Below are 19,654 nucleotides of genomic sequence, written 5' to 3' on the forward strand. Positions count from 1 at the left end.
TAGGATGAACCTAACACTCTGATCTATAGAGGTTTCTATAATGTGCAAGCCTGCTACACATCTTATAATTAGAAAGCAAATTAATCAACCATGGATATCAAGTGATTTAGTCCAACCCTAGCGGTACACAGAATTACAAACGCAGCCTCAACACCCTCATTGGGGCCCTCCAAGTTTTTCCATTATAAATAGTATAGATAGTTAATCAATTAGAACTCCTACTTGCAAATGAAACTAACCTATTTTGGAAGCGGATTCCCACTAATTTTTCAATGTATTTATTGAAAGCCCCCTCAAGTGTATTTATGACTATTTTACACTAGATGGGGCTGTCCCAAGTTAAAAGTAGGGGTGAATATATCATTTCCCTTTATATATATGTGAGATAATCTACTCATTGCTTTGGTAAAATGATCAAAACACTAACACTGCCAGCTAAAATATGAGTTGCAGTGAAAGATACCTATGCTTGCTATCTCATGGTGAACAGCCCCAATGGGTGTGGATAGCTATCCCCAATATGTGTTGATAAAACAAAATATATATAAAAAAACAACAATACCCCTAATTCTGGACTTTTGTCCTCTTGCAAATGTTCTCTTTTCTTCTCTTTTTCTCTAAAGGAGGATTTACCAATAAGTGACTTTCACTGATTGGGCTATTCTCAACAGAACAACCATCTGGGTCTTGCTTCAGAGTAGCTCAGCCTCTTCCTGATCCCCTTCAGCATCCTCCACATCATTGTCTTCATCCTCTTCAGGAGCATCTGGATCCAATCCCTGCACAAACACATTTTTTTTGTGAAACAACCAATCACTCCAAAAGCTTAATCTGTGGGACGATGCCTCATTTAATCTTTTATACTTTAACACTTCCCCTAAAGTGTGGCCCCTCTTTTTTATAGGGTTGGCCTACACGTGGCACATGTGGCCCCTCTTTCTTTAGGGTTGGCCTCCAAGTGGCACATGTGGCCCCTCTTTGGGGTTGGCCATTACATGTGGATTTTTAATATCAAGGAGTTTTGAACCTAGAACCTTGGCTCTGATGCCATGTGAAACAACCAATTACTCCAAAAGCTTAAGCTGTTGGAGATTGCCTCATTCTATCTTTTATTCTTTAACAATTTTAAGACCACAAGAAATGGACATGTTAAAGTAAAAAAGATAAATAACGCCTTTCTCCAACAGCTTAAGCTTTTGGAGAAGTTGGTAAGTTAACATGGTATCAGAGCCAAAGGTCTCAAGTTCAAACCTCCCGGATAGCAAAAACCCACATTCGATGGTCGGCCCAAAGTGAGACCACATGTGCCACGTGTTTGCCAAGTGGGCCACACGTGCGGGGGAGTGTTAAAGTATAAAAGATAAATAACGCCTTTCTCCAACAGCTTAACCTGTTGGAGAAGTTGGTTAGTTAACAGGACATGCAGAACACATCCTATCAACTGCTCTTCCAATAGCGAAGCGGATAGACTTGCTAGAGCGAGAAGTCAAAGGGAAAGCCCGGAGATTTTCAACTCCGTCCCCTCCCTGAGTTCTTTTTTTTTACGCTGCTTTGTACCGACCACCTCGGTCAGGGGGTTCACCCCCTTTTTTATCTTAATAAAATAATTTGCCATTAAAAAAATCAACTTCTCCTCTATGCTCAAAGATGGGTTGTATAAATGCCCCTAGTGTCAACAGAATGAGAACAGCTTGGAAAATAAATGAGGGGAAAAACATCATTTGAATAAAGATATCAACTAAAACACAAGGAAAAAAGTAAAAGATTGTGGGAAATCATTGTACCTTGATACCTTCATGCACATGGAATTAAACTAGCGAATGTATAAAAAGGGGACTAACCTTCATCTGTTTCTCCACGCGCTCTAAACCCTTTTTTGCAGCTTCATTTTGAGGGTGTATTCTGAAATGCATTTAGATGAATCGACATAAATAATTGACTTTGATCCAAGTTCACCTAACAGGGAATAAAAAAAAGCTTGCATTGAATTCTGGGAAACGGACTCCAGCACTGAACTTTCCATTGAACATTATCCTTTTCAATAGTAAGACACATAGATAAACAAGTTAATACTTTTGTCAAACTAGGACTCTGGATTTGTGGTGGTGTTTTTTTCTATTCTATAAACATTTAGTGAACAATGAGAGCTGTAAAAATTAAACTGAATACCAATAATTGGATTCCAAAGTTCCTAATTAGCAGAAAGAAATCAGAGAATTCAAATTATATACCTAAGTGCTGCCTGATAATGCGACAAGGCCTCTGACAGCCTATTAGCTGCTGAAAATACTTGTGCCAACTTTATATGGAGAGACTCATCTGCCCAGTCCTTGATATATCTCTCGAGTAGTGACACAGCATCTCCATTTCGTCCTTCAACAACATGAAGATCAGCCAAGGCTAAAGCAGCTCCAAGGTAACCAGGTTCAAGCCGGAGGGCAGATTCATAGAATTTCCTTGCCTGTTCAAAGCGAAATCATCTGGTTTAAACCAAGGAAATTCACGTCTTAGATAATGAGAAGAAAAATACAAAACTCTCTAATAATCAATAAACCATACAGCAAGGAAAAAAGGATTTCCAGGTAATCGAGGAAAGGCCCGGCAAGTTTTTATCTCTTAACTTGATATAATGTTCTAAGAATATGTTACTATTATAGGATGATTCTTCTAATAGAAGAATCTTTTAATAGGAGGTTTGGGAGCACGCATGCCCCTATGATAATTAGAATACATCTTTATATCTTTTGTATATGTAATTTATGCTCCCCATGCATATACTCCAGCATTTGCATATATACTCTTGTCAAATAGTATAAACATAAACATTCAGAGCCTGGTAATGAAGTGCCCTACATCTTGGCCGATAGGATTTCTGATATCCGTCAAGTTTGTGAGTCCACAATCTATCAAACAAAGGTAGGTTCACCACTGGTTGAAGTGATGGGACCGCCCATGTATTGTGGAGTACCTTTGTATCGTAGCCATGGACCACCATCATGTATCGTAGTCATGGACAACCATCAGTTTGCCCTTTCTCACGTGTACCTCAAAACAATAGGTTTTATTTAGTTATCATTGTTTAAGATATAAGATAGGATAGAGTCGTATATAAGTATAGATTAGCAAGCAATAAGCAATATCTAAATTTATCATTTTAACCAGGAATCAGAAGAATCACCCGATTGACACTCTTTAATACGAATTTATAAGACTAGCAGCCTTAGTTGTCAATTATGTTTCATTGCGAACAGAAGTTTTGAAATGTTCCATTCCACTAAGAAACTACAACGGAATGTGTACTGAAAAGCTCCAGAAATTCCAGTTTGATCTGTCTTCTTTTTAACATTTTTACCATTTTTCATAGAAAAATTGGATGCCATTAGAGGTCTAGTTGGTTGAAAATCATCTCCGGAAATTCCTTTTTGCTCTGTCTTCTTTTTAACATTTTTACCATTTTTCATAGAAAAGTTAGATGCCATTAGAAGTCTAGTTGGTTGAAAATCATCCCCAATAAAATGGATTATGTACATTAAATTTAGATTATGTTGAGTCAAGATGGATGCTCACATGATACTGATAAATGGTGGATCTAACCAAAAAACCTGTCACAACTTCTCCAAGGGAAAACCTAAATGGTACTAAGCTAAATGTTCCACACTAGAAGAAAATGTAAAACCATCCAGAGCAGAATTGACAACTATACTGGTGGTTTTCTCTACTGGCCTACCACGAGGTCTTATAAAAACTTACCTTCTCTCTGCCACTATGATGACTAGCATGCACATCCCCCACTAATTTAAGAGCCTTTGCTGACTGAGGCATGGCCTTCATTGCCTCCCGGGCAGCATATAAAGCTTCTTTGGTTTTAAAAAGTGCCAAATAAGAACGAACGAGACCTGCATCCATCATGAGTTTGATCATTAAATGATTTACGAAAAATTAAATCTTGAATAAGTACATTCAAGTGAAGCAGGTGTAGTGTGTAAATATGTAGTCAATAGAACTTAACTGTCCTATCTTATGGCTAACCATTGTGAAACATACCTCGGTATGAGCGGAGATCAGGCCTTAATTCTTGTGCTCCTCTGAAGGCTGTCACAGCGGCATCTGGTCGGTTTAGTGACAAAAACAAATTACCCTGAAAGTGTTTGAAATGTCCCAGCAGTCTATGAGATGAAAGACAAAACATATATGTTGAAACATAAATTAGAAAAAACCTCCTCAATATTTTAGTCTGATTTGAAGCTTCCACGTGAATTCATGAATAATCTTATTTGAGTACCTTCATTATATGACCTGCTATATGCCTATCATCAATTCGGATGCTCTGTTTGCAAACAATCACCAATCCAGTAAGACAATTTTGAAAAGGAGAGAAGTCAGCCAACTTTGAATTGATAAAACTAACCTTCTCAAAATCATTCCAAAAAAAAAAAAAAACACCTAACCTTCTCAGCATAAGCCAAAGCTCGCCGCTCATCTTTCCTTTCCCATAATACCGATAGAGCTACAAGGACCTCTGCCCTCGCAGGGTCAATATTAAGCAAGTCATGCACCAACCTGTTTAGCTTGGAGTGATCAGACTTCATCTTTAGAAGCATTGCATACTCATCCATGTATGTAACAACATATGGATCAATGGTGCGAGCCTGTAATGGATCTTACATATCAGATGTGATTTATATGAAGAGGATGCATTAAGAGCATGATAACACACTTGTGTAAACACTTGGCATACCTTTTCAAAATTGATAATGGCTTCATCATTTCTTCCAATAATGGCCTCAACCTTCACATAAAATGACAGGGTCAGACTGAATGAGGCGGCCAAATATTTTGGTTTAATATGAACTTCTTTCGTTAAAAGCATAGCCAGTGAAGACCATTCCCCAAATTTAACATCAGGGAAAAAGAACTACAAAATATACAACCATGAAATATTGAAATCTATAAAAATATTGAAATCTATAAAGCTAACAACAGAAGTTCCAACAGAATCTGCATTGATTTTCATGTTATTTGGAATTTGCAAGGTTCCTTGGGGCATGTTGGCAACCACACGAAAAATATTCACAGGATCTTTTATTTACCCAGCACAAGAGAGAGAGAGAGAGAGAGAGAGGGAGAGAGACGGGGGATGGGGTGCGCTCCAAACACAGAGAAAAAGAAAAGTGTTTTGGGTTGGTTTTTTCCTGTTTTTAAACCCACTCTCATGCTCTCCTCACTATCGCCTTCTCAAGTCCCTCCCTTGCTCTCCTGCCCTCTCTGTCCCTTGCTCCTGCTGGGTAAAGAAACCATCACATGAATTTTTATGGTTCCCAAATATGTCCTTGACAATTTTTTGACAAAGACTTTATACTTCCTCTTTCTAAAGTAATGACGTGAAGGTGTTTTAGCCATTTCCCCTTTCTATTCATAGACTTAATATTTGACTGCATTACAGATAGTCAATAACCTTAGCTCATATTACATCATGTTGCTTCATTCACCCACTACCTATTGTAAGACATATTTTCCAATATCTTGCATCTGAGTTCACACCCAAATTGTAGCAGGGATTCAAGCTCAGGTGCTTGTAAGAGTGACAATAGGTCATATTGTGGATATCAGCAGTCATACAGTCCAACAACAGAGCTCTAAGGAAAGGCTGATTTGACCTCAAAGTTCCAACCTATGATTTTTAAAATTTATACAGCTTGTTTGAGGTGAGCTTTTTTTTTTTTTCTGGGACCTTGAAGTCAACAAAAAATGAATCCTTACAATTTGTGTGCGATAGCATGAATATGTAAGCATGGTCACATATATTTGTCTAGAGAACTTCTTGGGAAGTTTGTATCTTGGAATATTTTAATTTTTTTTATTATTTTTGGGTTAATATTGGAAAAAAAAAAACCTACAAAAATAAATAGGCAAAAAATTAGGAAAATGATATTATGACTTCATCACGATATTTTTGTGATATTTTTGCAATTAAAAATTAAGTACGATGATATCTTAATATTTTTCAAAAACTCAACATAATTTTGGGATTTCGTCATTTTATTAAAAAATAAAAAAATAACGCAATATTTTCAGAAATATCAGAGATAGTTGTGATTACATCTATGAGAACATCTTCAAATAAGGTAGTTCAGTGCTGGTGAAACAGTATTTTTCTGAATGCTATGGGAATGGAATCCTAGAGAGTGGAGTTGATGAGGTTTCAATGCTAGAAATACTCAAATTATCTTTACTATCTACTTTTTCTTTTTCCCGTCTTAAAAAATCTAAAATTTTGAAGGATTTGACTTTTTAATATGGTCAACATTGTGAGAACTGGCTGATGAAATGTCTTCTCATACAACATTTGAGGAGAATAAGACTCTTGAATCATAAAGGTATTAGCATGGATTTAAATATCGGCCGAAACAAAATGTTTCCACTGAAATATTTCGATTTCGGCTGCTACCGAAACGAAATCTACTTGGATTTGGAAAAAATTACAAGATTTCAGCTAAAATTTTGGGATTTCATTAATGTTTCGGTCAGAATATGCGAAACATACAACTTTTCAGATAAAAAAACAAAGACATTTCGATAGAAACCCAGTCAAAAATCAACCCCATTGGTAGAAAAAAGAAGAACCATGAGATTGCTTTAAGATATTTCTAGAAAAAGGACAAAAAATTAAAAGAAAACATTTTGGCTGTGATTTTGTACCAAAATGTTCTTGTGATTTTACAAAACTTCGGCTGAAATTTCGTACAGAAATCGAGATGTTTCGGTTTTGCCGATGACTGAAACTGAAACCGAAATTTAAAACCTTGGGTATAACTCCCTTTAACCATAGAGAATATGTAAGCTATTACACCCTTTAATCATAATTAAAAAATGACAACAGGTTGACTTTGAACAGAATTGGATATTGCAATTCTCAAAAGTATAGAAATAAAAATATCATGCATGACCAACTGGAAGGGAAATTTAGCCATAATCTTGTAACATATATTTCAAAGTGAAAAGGGATGCATAGCGACTACCACAACCTTAAACCAATGAACCTTGACTTTGATAATAAAGATAAACAATTCTAACCTTTGCAATTTCCAATAATATGATCACATTACTTGGAAAACGTTGCAGAAGTTCAGAGAAGAGATCCAGGCCACCTACTCATTCACAAGTAGAAGTTTGTAAAGAACTACAATCCTTAAGATATTATGGTAATAACTTACAAAGGAAGTTCAAATAGATTTATATCCAAGTGTTTATGAAACCTATGCCGTGGAACTGGCATCTATAGAAGAAGGTTTCAACAACGAAGCCAACAATCGATCTAGGGATGAATTGGGTTGTTAGATAAAGCTATCCTCACATTGGACATCATAGGACCAGAATATTTAATGGTTCAATTCAAATCAGTTCAAAAGATATGCCCACTTCCAATAAGGAGTGCAGATCTATGCAACAAAGATATGGTTATAGGTGCAAAATGAAATGGTATGACTAATGAAGTTCAACGAATGAGCACACAAGCATATTTTCAAAAAAGAAAATCATATCAAAAAATCCTTTATCCTCCCAAGAATGTCTTTCCTAGCCAAAGGTATCGATCTGAGTACAACCACAGAATTACATGAGAAAGCCATCAACGGGTTGAACACGTTCCATTGAGAGATAGATATTCGATGAGGTCATCTAGGTCCCATTGAGCAACCATGTACAATAGTTGACCTTAAAGGATCTTTGAAGTCCCCCATTTTTTTAGTAAGATACTCAAACAACAAACTAAATCTAGATAATGATGTGATGTGATGTGATGTGAATGATCAATGCAGCAGTCCCTAGCATTTTTTCCGAAACGGAACAATGGAACATTCCAATCCAAGAGATAAAAAGAAAGAATGACCACCGTTAAAATATAAAAGATAAATAACGCCTTTCTCCAAAAGCTTAAGTTGTTGGAGAAGTTGGTAAGTTAACATTGTATCATTGCCAAAGGTCTCGAGTTCAAACTTCCCGGATAGCAAAAATCCACATGCGATGGTCGGCCCAAAGTGGGACCACATGTGCCACGTGTTTGCCAAGTGGGCCACACGTGCAAGGGAGTGTTAAAATATAAAAGATAAATAACGCCGTTCTCCAAAAGCTTAAGCTGTTGGAGAAGTTGGTAAGTTAACAACCGCATAAACAGAATTGATAAATAAGATAATCACCATGAATAATTGTATAAATGCACTCATTTCTTTTTAAATTGCAAAGCTTCATATGTGGTTATCCATGGGGAAGAGAGTCCCTCTACTCTTTCTGGAGCCCTTGACCATACTTTTAATATTCCTTGAACAAAAAGAGAGATGAAAAGAGAGAGAGAGAGAGAGAGAGAGAGAGAGAGAGAGAGAGAGAGATGGTTGGAGGGGGGGGGGGGGGGGGGGGGGGCGTGGGGGGTGTGTTCATTTGTACCTACACAAATTCTACTAGTTCCTGAAAAATAAAATGAGATATTCCATATACCTTTGTAATCATTTGAAGCAACACAACACTGAGCCTCGACATACCGCTGCATGCATAAAAATAAATAAATTATGGTCATAATAGTATCAGCTGAAGTATATTAGATGTAAAAATTCAATAAAGATGCATCGAAACCCATGACATGCATATTAAAAATTATTACTTTATCACACCAATTATGCATGAGTTCTATTGTTTTGATTAGATATATGATTCATAAATTCATAACTACATGTGAGGTTATAGGGAAAAAAGACTTGTCTAACTTCAAAAAAAGGGGAAGATGGAATGACATATATACATGCGCGCGCGAGCACACATATTTCCTGGAATATGTTTGACCCGTAAGAGCAATATCATCCATTAATTTTTTGGTATATAAATATACAACACAAGTGAGGGTTAGACACTCTCTTCTCATGATTCTCTCCAAGGTTTATAATTTCAATTTCGGTCGGCACGAAAACGGAAACATTTCAGTTTCCGTAGAAATCTTGTAAAATCACGAAAATGTATGGAAACATATGCAAATGATGAGATTTTAAGACGAAACTTTGGGAAATGATAGAATAAGTACGAATACATACTAAGAAGCCATCACCTAAGCAAGAAAGCCATACATAATGGCTTAATCACATTGAACACCAAGCGACATGCGTTGTCGCACATGTCTGTAATAGTGAAGTCGATAAAGAAGTACAATGTAATGAAGTATGAGAAAGTACAATGACCAGTCACCCGTCCAAGGTATCAATACCACATACAGTTATGAGGAATTATTGGTTTCATGCCAATCTAACATCTCAAGCATAAGAAGGGTATTTTGGTACCAATACCTGTGGGAATTGAACACGAGACTTGACAAGTTTCATGTCCCTTACCACAAACAGCTGATATTATTATGACCTTTGCATTTCAGTTGGGGTGGAAATAGAAATATTTCAGTCGTTTCGTCTCAGTTTAGGTGAAATTTTAAAAGCATTTTTCTTGCGAGGTCGTGTGTTGTCACCGCCACTCGATCCCCATTAAATGTTTAACCCAGTGTTTAAAAACTCTTTGACTCGACAAGGAACTCACCCGAGTTGACTCCATTTTGCCTTGGCGCCATTCCGCGTTGCACCACATCTGCATTCCGCATTTTGCCCTACAGAGTCAATAAACTCCTTTGACTCTCCCGAGTTATGACTGTGTCACCCGCATCACCCGCGTTCTTGGCCACGTCCATGCCGAGTCGACAAGGATATTCCTTGGCCGCGTTCCGCGTCACATCCGCGTTTTTAAACACTGGTTTAACCTAATGGCATCTTACTGGGACATGTTGCATGGTAGGAGGGTGGACTAGTATCTTCTGGTAAGAGTTGGATTACAGATTAAGCCACCTTCCATATAGAGACAAGTTCATGCTTTATCGATAAAAAAAGGACCTGTTTCGGATTGATGGTATTTCAAGATAAGCGGCAACATGTTTTCTCTCACTACGGCAATCGATTGCAAATGCCTATGAGAATTGATTGCTCTGCATGTAATCGATAAAAATGGAATCCTAGAGCTACAACGCATCAGGTTGCAACAAGCGGAGGATGGAGGACACAACACTACAACTTGGCATACACAGCACTGCAGCATAGAATGCTCACAGGGGGAACAACTGCTGCCTTAGCATAAAAAGCAGTAGGAAACCCTACAGCAAGCTTAACAAAGCCGTGGTTTTAAATTTCGGCCAAAATCCGAAAATCCGTCTGGGACCGAAATTTAAAACCGAAACCAAAATTTCAAAATATAGGCCGAAATTATAAGATTTACACCGAAATTGCCACCAAAATTTCTACCGAAACAAAATTTCAAATCTTGAACAAAGCTAGCAGCCTACATGAACTAGTTGCAGCTAGCTCACTAGTTGGTAGAGATTGAACTGCTGACTTTGAAATAGCCTTACATAATTTTATAGAGAACTGCTCTTTCCCTCACTGTTTTCAAGTGTACTTTGTTGCCGTTCGTTTCTTAATACTCAGTTTCCAGCCTTCCACCACTACATTGATTGACTTCCCTGAGTAGTGTAGGGATGGATAAATAGGGCCATGATTTCGTACTAAAATACTAGCACGATTTTACATGATTTCGGACGAAATTTCGTACTGAAACCAAAATGTTTCCGTTTCGCTGATGACCGAAACCGAAATTAAAAACTTTAATACTTGCTACATAAGATATCAAATGTCAGACATGTATTTCACATTTTTTAACAAATTATAAAGACTCAATTTCAATCGGGAATCAAAATGCTGCATGAAAGAATAAGCATCTTCTCTCCATCATTTGTTCTCTTCTTATTGAGCCACAAGATTCGCATTACCATTGGGGTGAGGCTGCTCTTTTTGCTGTACATCTGATAAATTGTCAGCATTCTGAGGTCATGGAGAACAGATATCCTTATTATTGTTTTTTGGGGAGACCCCCGGATTATTTGTTGCTTCAAATTTTTAGTCGTCTATTTCAATCATTTACCTCCTCATGTTGTGCCTCGTGCTGTCAAGTCTATCTTGTCAGATATGTGCATCTCCTCTTATTGTCTCAAAGGTACTTACTTTCGTCGATGAAAACACTACATTTTTTTCCCATATTCTTCCACTTCCTACAATCAATTATCAGCAAAAAAACAAAGGTGTCAACTTCTGAGTTCCAGAACAAGATCTGCCACTGAGGGAATTTACTCCCCTTCCTCTATACTTTGCTCCCATGATTAAGTCTCCCGTCAGTCAATTTAAGTGTTGTTGCCATCCTCCTAATCATCTTGTTTTATCCTCTGAACCTCTCTTTGTAAATCTTGGCGAACAATTTATCACTTCAACCAAAAAACAAGCAGCGAAGAAAGACTACAGGAAAATGGCTATGATGAGGAGAGCGCTCTCCGTAGAGTGACACATGGGATTTACTTCCACGCATGTCTAATGTCTCAATAATTATAAGAAAATGGGTCTATTTGCCCAAACTGAAATCAAATGGTAGCCTGGACAGATACAAGGTTCATGAGGACGTTCATGGATATAAAGAAGAATACAATATTGATTATGTGGAATCATTTTTCTCTTGTGGTTAAGATGACTATGACTACTGTACGTAGTTCGATTCTTATCACATCCACATGGCAGCGCGCCAGTGGCCTCTGTATCAAATAGACGTGAAGAATGCCTTCTTAATTCTTACAAGAGACCTTTCTTCAAATAGTATACCCTACTCCTGGATTATTTGTTTCCACATTCCCCTCCCCCCTGGTTTGCAAATTGAAAAATGCCTTCATGGTCACAATCAAGCCTCATGAGCATGATTTGAAAATTTCTGCACAGAGATGGTTTCCCATGATTTTGACAGCAAGGTAGTTGATACTCCTCTTAAGCTTAAATCCAAGTATCGATAGTTTCATGGTGTACTACTCAAAAACCCTAATGATTTATCGATGAATTGTGGGCAGTCTAGTTTATTTGACAATGACCAGAACAGATATGGCGTAATCTGTTCAGATAGTTGATACAGCTTTTGCTCCTCGTATCCATCATCTCGCAGTCGTTCATCAGGTCATTCGATACTTAGTGTTACTACGGGCAAGAGTCTCTTCTTTTGGTCATCCTTTTCTTTGGAGCTACAAGCCTATGTTGATGCCGACTGGGCTGGATGACAGAACACTCATTGTTCAACCACTGATTAGTCTGACTCCTAAAAGTGTAAGAAACAGGACGGTATGAACATCATGTTCAAAGGAGCATCAATGTATCATCAACCCTAAGATTCTCAAAAATTAAAGAAGTAGGTTACAACTTACAACTATATCCTAGAAAGTTCCCGCCTAAGCAACACAAACGGAGAAGTCAAAGAGGGACAAACATCTTTTTTACTAGTTGGCTCAAAACTAAATTCAGTAGCATGAGTAGGAGACTCTCTACCCAGGAATTCAAATTGGTGTTTCAAACCAAGTACAATTCCAAAAGTAATTCTTAAGTAAAAAACTCAGATGTGGAACTCCAACTTTCATTGGCATGTTATTGAATAACTAGAAAGACCTTTTTATCTGTAAAAATTATGCCAAAATGTGTCAATCAATACATTCAATACCATCAAATTTAGAATTCAGTAATAATACATTTGAAAGGATAAAAGCAATAATGACAGAAAAATATTGATGTACAATGACTTCATAAAGTCTAATCCACAACACATATCATAAGAAACAAAAACATATTAAAAATTCTACTGAACAAACCTGCAACCAACGGCCTGTGTCGTAGTGGTCAAAAGGAGGCCTCCCACCTCTATTTGGAGTCTAAGATTATCAACCAAAAACATCAGTAATTACACAGAAACTTTAACATTTGATATATCCACTTCCTTCTGATGATATTGGCACTTTCTCTGTGTCACACTTTCCTCATTGGATTTTACACTTACCAACAAGCTATGAACAACTAATCAGAGAAGTTAAAAATAAAGAGAGTACCAATACCAAAAGAATGGAGTGTGAATATCGTATCCCTTCAACAATATGCTATAAAACACACTTGAGATATGCAAGCTCAAATATTTTCTAAACGAAGATCCTAAATAGCAAACATTTAGTGTCAAACAACTCCAGAGACAGAAATATCTCAATCGAATGATTAATGTAAGATGTAAGAAAAAAGACAACCATTAAACATTTCCACTACACAAATGCTAGACAATTTGCACACTTAGAAAGCAAATCAAGCTAATGAATGGTCAAGATCTATTTATCAGACTCCTGAAACAAAAAAAATATGCACAGAACATCCCAATTCCTTGATAGGAGTAAAATAGAGATTGAAACAAGGTCATCCAAATGTAGATACGGGTATTAAAAATGAGTATATAGTCGGAGGTTTTATTGTTTTTGGTGGTCTATGATGACTCTGATATTGTAACAGAGCACTCATAAATCTTGGGCCAAGTATAGAAGGCTCCTTAACTATTGATTCAAGAAATGGCTGCTGAAAATTGGTAGGATGTGGAGATCATGGATTAGATGATAATTTTCATTGGCTAGGCTATACGTTTTGGTTAATGAGGCACAGAGATTCACTGTCTCAGGCTCTCTGTCAAAAAAGGCCAACTCACTTTTCACACTGAGTTGCTTTTTTCGAATTGTAAATAATTGAATTAGATAGAAAAAAGGACCAGGGGACCAGCCCGGCGATCGAGATGATCAATGTACAGCCCAAATGGAGAAGAAAAACCAAAAATTCAATAGAATATTCATCAAGAGGGGAGAAAATCAAACAATTCCAACTTATTAATAGTAACCCTTGCTAGCCTTTCCGCCTCACTATTCGCCGATCTTCTGACATGATGAAAGGAGATCGAGGATCCCTCCACTTGGTCCAAGATCTTAATAATAGTAACCCTATTCCTTTATGGAGCCCTATTGTAACTCTCATATCAATCTTTCTAATGATTTACTTCTCATTAATTCAAAACCATAAAAATATAGTTATCATTAAAAAAAGGGCGATGATACACCCCCCCCCCCCTGGTAGGATTATGCACCCCCCTTTTAACGTGATTTGACATAAAAAAGCGTTAAGTCTGCCCACAATTCATTTTAAAAGGGGGGAGCATAATCCTATTGGGGGGGAATCATCTCCCTAAAAAACATAAAAGTGTAGTGCGACCTAAACCAAATTTGTTCCAATTGAAGCAATTTGCTGACTTTCTTCCCAAAGTCACATCAATCGGCAGCTTAGGACCAATTTAAAAAATTAATTTGGAAGGGGAAAGATTCTGAAATGACAGTGTTCAAGAAATAAAGGAAAAAAAATATGATTCAGACAGTTAGTCACTGTGGCAACAGAATCGAAAATTTATGCTACTATTTCTATGGTGATTTTTTGTGTGTCAGAGTGCACCTGATGATTAAATAAGCATATATTAGATATAATGGATATAAATTAGACTACAAATCAAGTAGATATCCTACCGCATAACAATCTTAAGGGAAAGCAAATTTGTGAGAACAGAACACTCAGTTCCGTAACTCATAGCCTCACTCAGCAACATTAGAAATGTCTTCTTTTACAGACCTGAGGAAACAATGAAATAATATCCTTCGCAGAAACTCCTAATTCAGCCAAAGCTGTAATTGCCTCCAAAATATATGGACAATGCCTGCCAGAAGGATGCAAAAAAGAATGAACAGTATAATGCTAGTAGTAAGCTCACGTTGAAAAATAAAAGAAAGACAAGTAATTGTGAAGAAAAAGAATCTAAGCAGGACACCACAGACAATTAAAATGTCAAAATATGAAAGAATGCGCAATTTATACTAGAAAGATTGACTAGCAAATTGGCAATTCAAGAATTCACAACATGTAGATGAATATGAAAAAGGAACTTATGACTTTTATGAGGAACTAGAAAACAATGATGAAGAACAAAAGCAACCACTGAGTTTGCAATCAAGAGAATGAAATATTTAACAAGAAAGCTGAAGAAAATGTATGTAGAATCTGCCAATTAGTTGCATCAAAAAACAGTCCAAGAGGTGTTGATGAGAGCAGCTTCTAGCATCCAAACTTAACGAAGAACAACTCAAAGGTAAAACCAAGTCTACTCAGCCAAGTTAAAGAAGTTAACGGTGAGTGACACAAAATTGATGGTCAGAGACAAGTTAATGGTGAGTGAGAAGTCAGATAAAAAATGGAGAAACCGAAAAAATAAATATGGGAGCAACTTGATAAACTTGGATGAGTGGGCATGGTTTTAGCTTTGAGAAATTCTCCGTTAAGAGGCAAAAAAATGGATGAAGTCAGATAAAGAAGGGTATTTCCTTTTTTACATACAGATAAAAAAACTAAAAATTTCAGGCCCCTCTATTGCCTATTTAACATATTAAGCCTTCCTTTTTTTTTCGAAATATAGTGTTAAGGCATAATAGGTGGACATTGACTTCTTTTATTTTTGTTTCCCGTAAACATTATTTAAATGGATATGAAAGTGGGACCGTATTAAGGGCTCATTTTTTAACCTTTTTCATAATCAACTCGATCAATCTTTGATTTAGATTTGCATCAAAAGGGAAAGAAATTCAATGATATTAAAAAGGAAAAAATAAAAATAGATAAAGGCATTAGGGGTGGATTCAAAAGTATGAAAAACACAAACTCAGCATGTTTTTCTGGAACTTATGTATCAAGAACATGGAGATGCAAAAACTTGAGTCGACTTGGGCCCACTTCTGAGCCGAGTCGATGAGTTTTTAAACATAGACTAAGAGCCTAAGAAAAATGAAACACAACTGCTTGCTCCAATAATAAATGGAGGATCCATCAACAGTTGCACCTTGGATGTGATTCAGAGTGGAATAATACGCAACTGAATTATTCAACAGTATAACCAATATGTTCTTTAGCATTCTGTTTCAGAAAAGATGCAAGAAGAATAACTAAAAGATTAAAAAGAAAAAAGACTAAACAATAATGAAAATAAAAAGGACATTAATGGAGTATGTAGCAATGTGACATGAGAGATAGACAGAGAGAATGTCCTATGGGGCACATTTGTGTGTGCTTGTGTGCATGACTCAAAGCACTTAACTGAAACATTAATGATGTTACATAACATATGTTAAAATTCATAAGAAAATGGGGGAAGTGCTTTCATTAAAGTACAACTAACACAAGAAGTAAAAAATTCCTACCAACGTCCAAAAAGTGGAACCGAACAGTGCAATTTCACAAACCTCAAACAATCCTTATAACACGCAATAGCAACACGATTATGTCTGGAAATACGGCAAAGCCTCCCCATCATCAGATTCATCCGCAATGTTCTTGCTTTGGCCGGTATCCCCTCCATCTATAAAATGAAACATACATATGAAAATATTGTAAAACAAATGAACAGAAAAAAAAAAAAAAAAACAATTAGAAACAAATTTTAAAGATACTACCCCAAGTTTAAGATGTTGGTTGAATGCGTTGTATAAAAACAATTAGAAACAAAACTTAAAGACACTAGATATGGCTCCCATAGTTTAAGATGTTGATTGTATGTGTTGTATCAACAGCCAATCCATACCATAAATTCGCAATTTTTTAGTGATATTTACTGAGTAATTTGTTCACTAGTTGAAAATAAATTCAGACTTATAGACAGCAAGTTTGCTATTTTAATACGAAGACCTAAGGAAAACAAGCAGAAAAAATAAAAAATTTGGAAAATTAGCCAGATTATTGCGTAGATTATCAAATAAAAATATTTTCCAAAATAGCTATTACTAGTGACCATAAAAAAAATATAAACTTGAAAAATATAAAAAAGGAGTCAATATTTGTTTCTTATCCACTCTAGTAGTAGCATGAAATAAAATAAATACCATAAACTTTACACTGCCACAAACATATCTTCTTTTTTAGTGATACAGAAGAGAGACAACGACGGATCCTATTAGTAGCTATGCTTTCTCAATTCACAAACAATATTCAAATATTCAATTGTATATATCAATAATGCTTTCCCACATGTATTACCCTCTGTTTACTTTGCATACCAACAATATGCCATCCATGTATCATAATGCACATGCCACTGACATTAAAGTTGCTGTGAACCTAATTCTCCGAGATCAAAACTATAATAATCACCTTGCCTTTGGAATAAAAAAAACAGAAATCATCTTGTAAACAATCTTTTAAATTTTTCAAACCGCAAGAAAGTCATTCAAAAAATCAAGACAACAAAATTAAATTACTCAACTACATAGCACATAAAAGAAGAAGAATAACAAAAGATTCATAACCACTCTTCAGCATATATTTATCTGCAAATAGCAGAGCTCATAACATCATGTCAATTATTTTATGCAAAAAAGTACCCAGTCAGATCTATAAGCTTACAGCCAAGAGACTAATCAAGAGAAATTGGAGGAAAACCTCAGCAAGGGCAGCTCGGTTCTCACTTAGTGCACAATGACAAAGTGTTATTTTGAATTTCACCTGGCATGAAGATATGCATAAAGAATAATACAACAAAGAATCATGTTACAGATATAACATAAAAAGAAATGGAGTAACAAGCTGACCAAAAAAACAACATAACACACAAAAAAAAAGAATTTAAAATACCTCATTTTCATTAATTGCTGAAATGTTCAAAGAATTTGGAGATGATGACCTGTTCAATGCAGATAATGAACTTCTAGAATTTATCGTATTCTGTTTGGGGATTATCTTGCAATGCTGCAAGGCTTGCTTGTATGTATTCTGGAAGCAAAAAGCTAATTAGAAAGTAGCAGTAGGTCGTCAGCAGATAGAAAATTAGAACATAGTACGTTATACCTCAAGATCCCTCGAGATATAAAATGCAAACAATAAAGACTGCCAGTATTTATGCAAAACCAAAGCATCACAATGCCTAATTGCTAGTCTATAGTCCTTTACCAATGCCCTGCGAAATTCCTTCTCACCAAACAATGCATCACCAAGAAGCACCTGCAATAATATAATACGATTGATATCTCAAAATGTAGCATGATAAAAAGGTGACGAACGATCATTGGAGACCCAATAATCAAAAATGAAAATAAACGAAATTGTCATAAACCTTCAACCAATATTCTACCAATAGGCATGTGATTAAAGTTCTGAGTCATTCTCTTTATGTGAAATGAAGTGAATGTTACAACAAGGCTCAGACTTACATGAAAAAAAAGCTTTGGTAAGATTTTCAGACCCAAACCAAAATCATTGTTTCTTATGTTAAATGCTTCTAACCCTAAGACTCCATGGATCACTCCTACACAAAAAAATTAATAATGCTCCCTCCTCTTATTCTCTCTCTCTACCGAACTATATGGGTAATGACACCCCTACTTTTTTCCACTACTCTCCGAGAGGATTGCCACGTGCAACCAAACACTACTTACCACTCTTCCACTGGAAATTCTAGACATCTTCCATGCTTGTCTACTCCCTTTTAACTTCTTATTCCACTACCCCCGGAGCAATTAAACTAGACCTTGGTCATTATTCTATAAGGAATTCAATAAAATACTCCAAATAGCAAGCATGAAATTAGAGCACAAAACTGAAATGTGGGTACCCATAATTCAAATAGACACCAAATTACAAATCAAAGGACCTACCTAAACAAACCAATTACAAAAGCAAAGCCCAAATCTATAAATATATCAAAGTATTACCAAGTTTTCAGCCTTTACATATAGATTGGTTTCAACATTTGTAGCAGCAGAAGAGACAAGAAAGCAACCCTGTCAAAAGCCATCACTAGTAATTAGCAGTGATACAAAATACATGTGATCATTACATTGATCTAAGAAAAAATGGAGGGATATAAGAGATTACTAGCATCTGGGCAGAGTCGTATAGGCCTTGATCGAGAAGGGAAGTGATCTGATCCTTTGGAACATCCATTCTCCTTACAACAAGACCCTGGAAAAATGAGGATTTATTTGCGCGCTTGGTGGAGAGATAAACCCCCGAAATAGCAGCTTTTCAAAATAAGAACACCCCCAAATCAACCCCCAAGCCTAAACTAAACCCTGGGTTTAGTTTGAACGCGGGGTTAGCCTGTATTTCAGAACCGGTTGTTCCAGATGAGCGCTATCCCTTATAATTTTTAACCTTACAAGGTGATTTTAAAATTTTAATTCTAAGTTTCTAACAGTCCAGGGGTGCAGCTCGGGTCGGGTTGGGTCAGGTTGATGCCAACCCGACCCGATCCGAAGAACCCATTTTCCCAACCTGACCCCAACCCGAGTCGAGTTCCAACCGATGAGGTTCAACCTGACCAGACCCAACCGGAGGAACCCATTTTTTCCAACCCGAGCCTGAGTTCAACCCGGCCCAGCCCTACTTTTTAAGCTTACTAAAATTTAAAAAAAAAAGGTTAAAAATGTCGGGTTTCATTTATGTCGGGCTGGCCAAGCCCTCAATCCGAACCAGACCCAAACTCAACCCAAGTTTGGAAAACTCGATTAGAACCTGAACCCAACGCGACCTTTTTTCAGGTTGACCTCGACAGGTTTGGGTTCAACCCGACCCGATTTGCAACCCTAAACAGATGAGGATATGTTACCGTTCTGAATGGGGCTGCCAAGGTATGGGACTAGGTGGGACCCAACCTGATATGGGACGGGTTT

The 19,654-nt window shown here is 36.6% G+C and overlaps 1 protein-coding gene across 4 annotated transcripts; it reads right to left on the reverse strand.

The window, feature by feature from the left end:
- Positions 1-337: 337 nt before the first annotated feature.
- LOC143869961 (anaphase-promoting complex subunit 7-like) lies at positions 338-19,146 on the reverse strand. 4 transcript variants are annotated; one of them, XM_077376503.1, is made up of 18 exons: positions 18,858-19,137; positions 18,695-18,763; positions 17,934-17,984; positions 17,619-17,756; positions 17,391-17,489; positions 16,235-16,350; positions 14,577-14,661; positions 12,746-12,805; positions 8,491-8,536; positions 7,075-7,148; positions 4,739-4,789; positions 4,449-4,649; positions 4,283-4,327; positions 4,045-4,138; positions 3,751-3,896; positions 2,232-2,461; positions 1,842-1,902; positions 338-779 (listed from the first exon to the last, which is right to left on the reverse strand). In XM_077376503.1, the coding sequence occupies exons 1-18, from the start codon at positions 18,924-18,926 to the stop codon at positions 693-695; spliced, it is 1,722 nt and encodes a 573-aa protein (XP_077232618.1). In that variant the 5' UTR covers positions 18,927-19,137; the 3' UTR covers positions 338-692. The 4 variants fall into 4 exon arrangements, with proteins under 4 accessions (XP_077232618.1, XP_077232622.1, XP_077232624.1 ...); XM_077376507.1 differs by having other exon boundaries at positions 17,427-17,489; positions 18,858-19,134; XM_077376509.1 differs by lacking the exon at positions 17,391-17,489 and having other exon boundaries at positions 18,858-19,136.
- Positions 19,147-19,654: the final 508 nt, after the last annotated feature.

Source organism: Tasmannia lanceolata, unplaced genomic scaffold, assembly GCF_043159265.1.
Source record: "Tasmannia lanceolata isolate RefF3 unplaced genomic scaffold, GAP_Taslan_0.1 ptg000002l, whole genome shotgun sequence".
In the NCBI taxonomy this organism is placed as follows: Eukaryota; Viridiplantae; Streptophyta; class Magnoliopsida; order Canellales; family Winteraceae; genus Tasmannia; species Tasmannia lanceolata.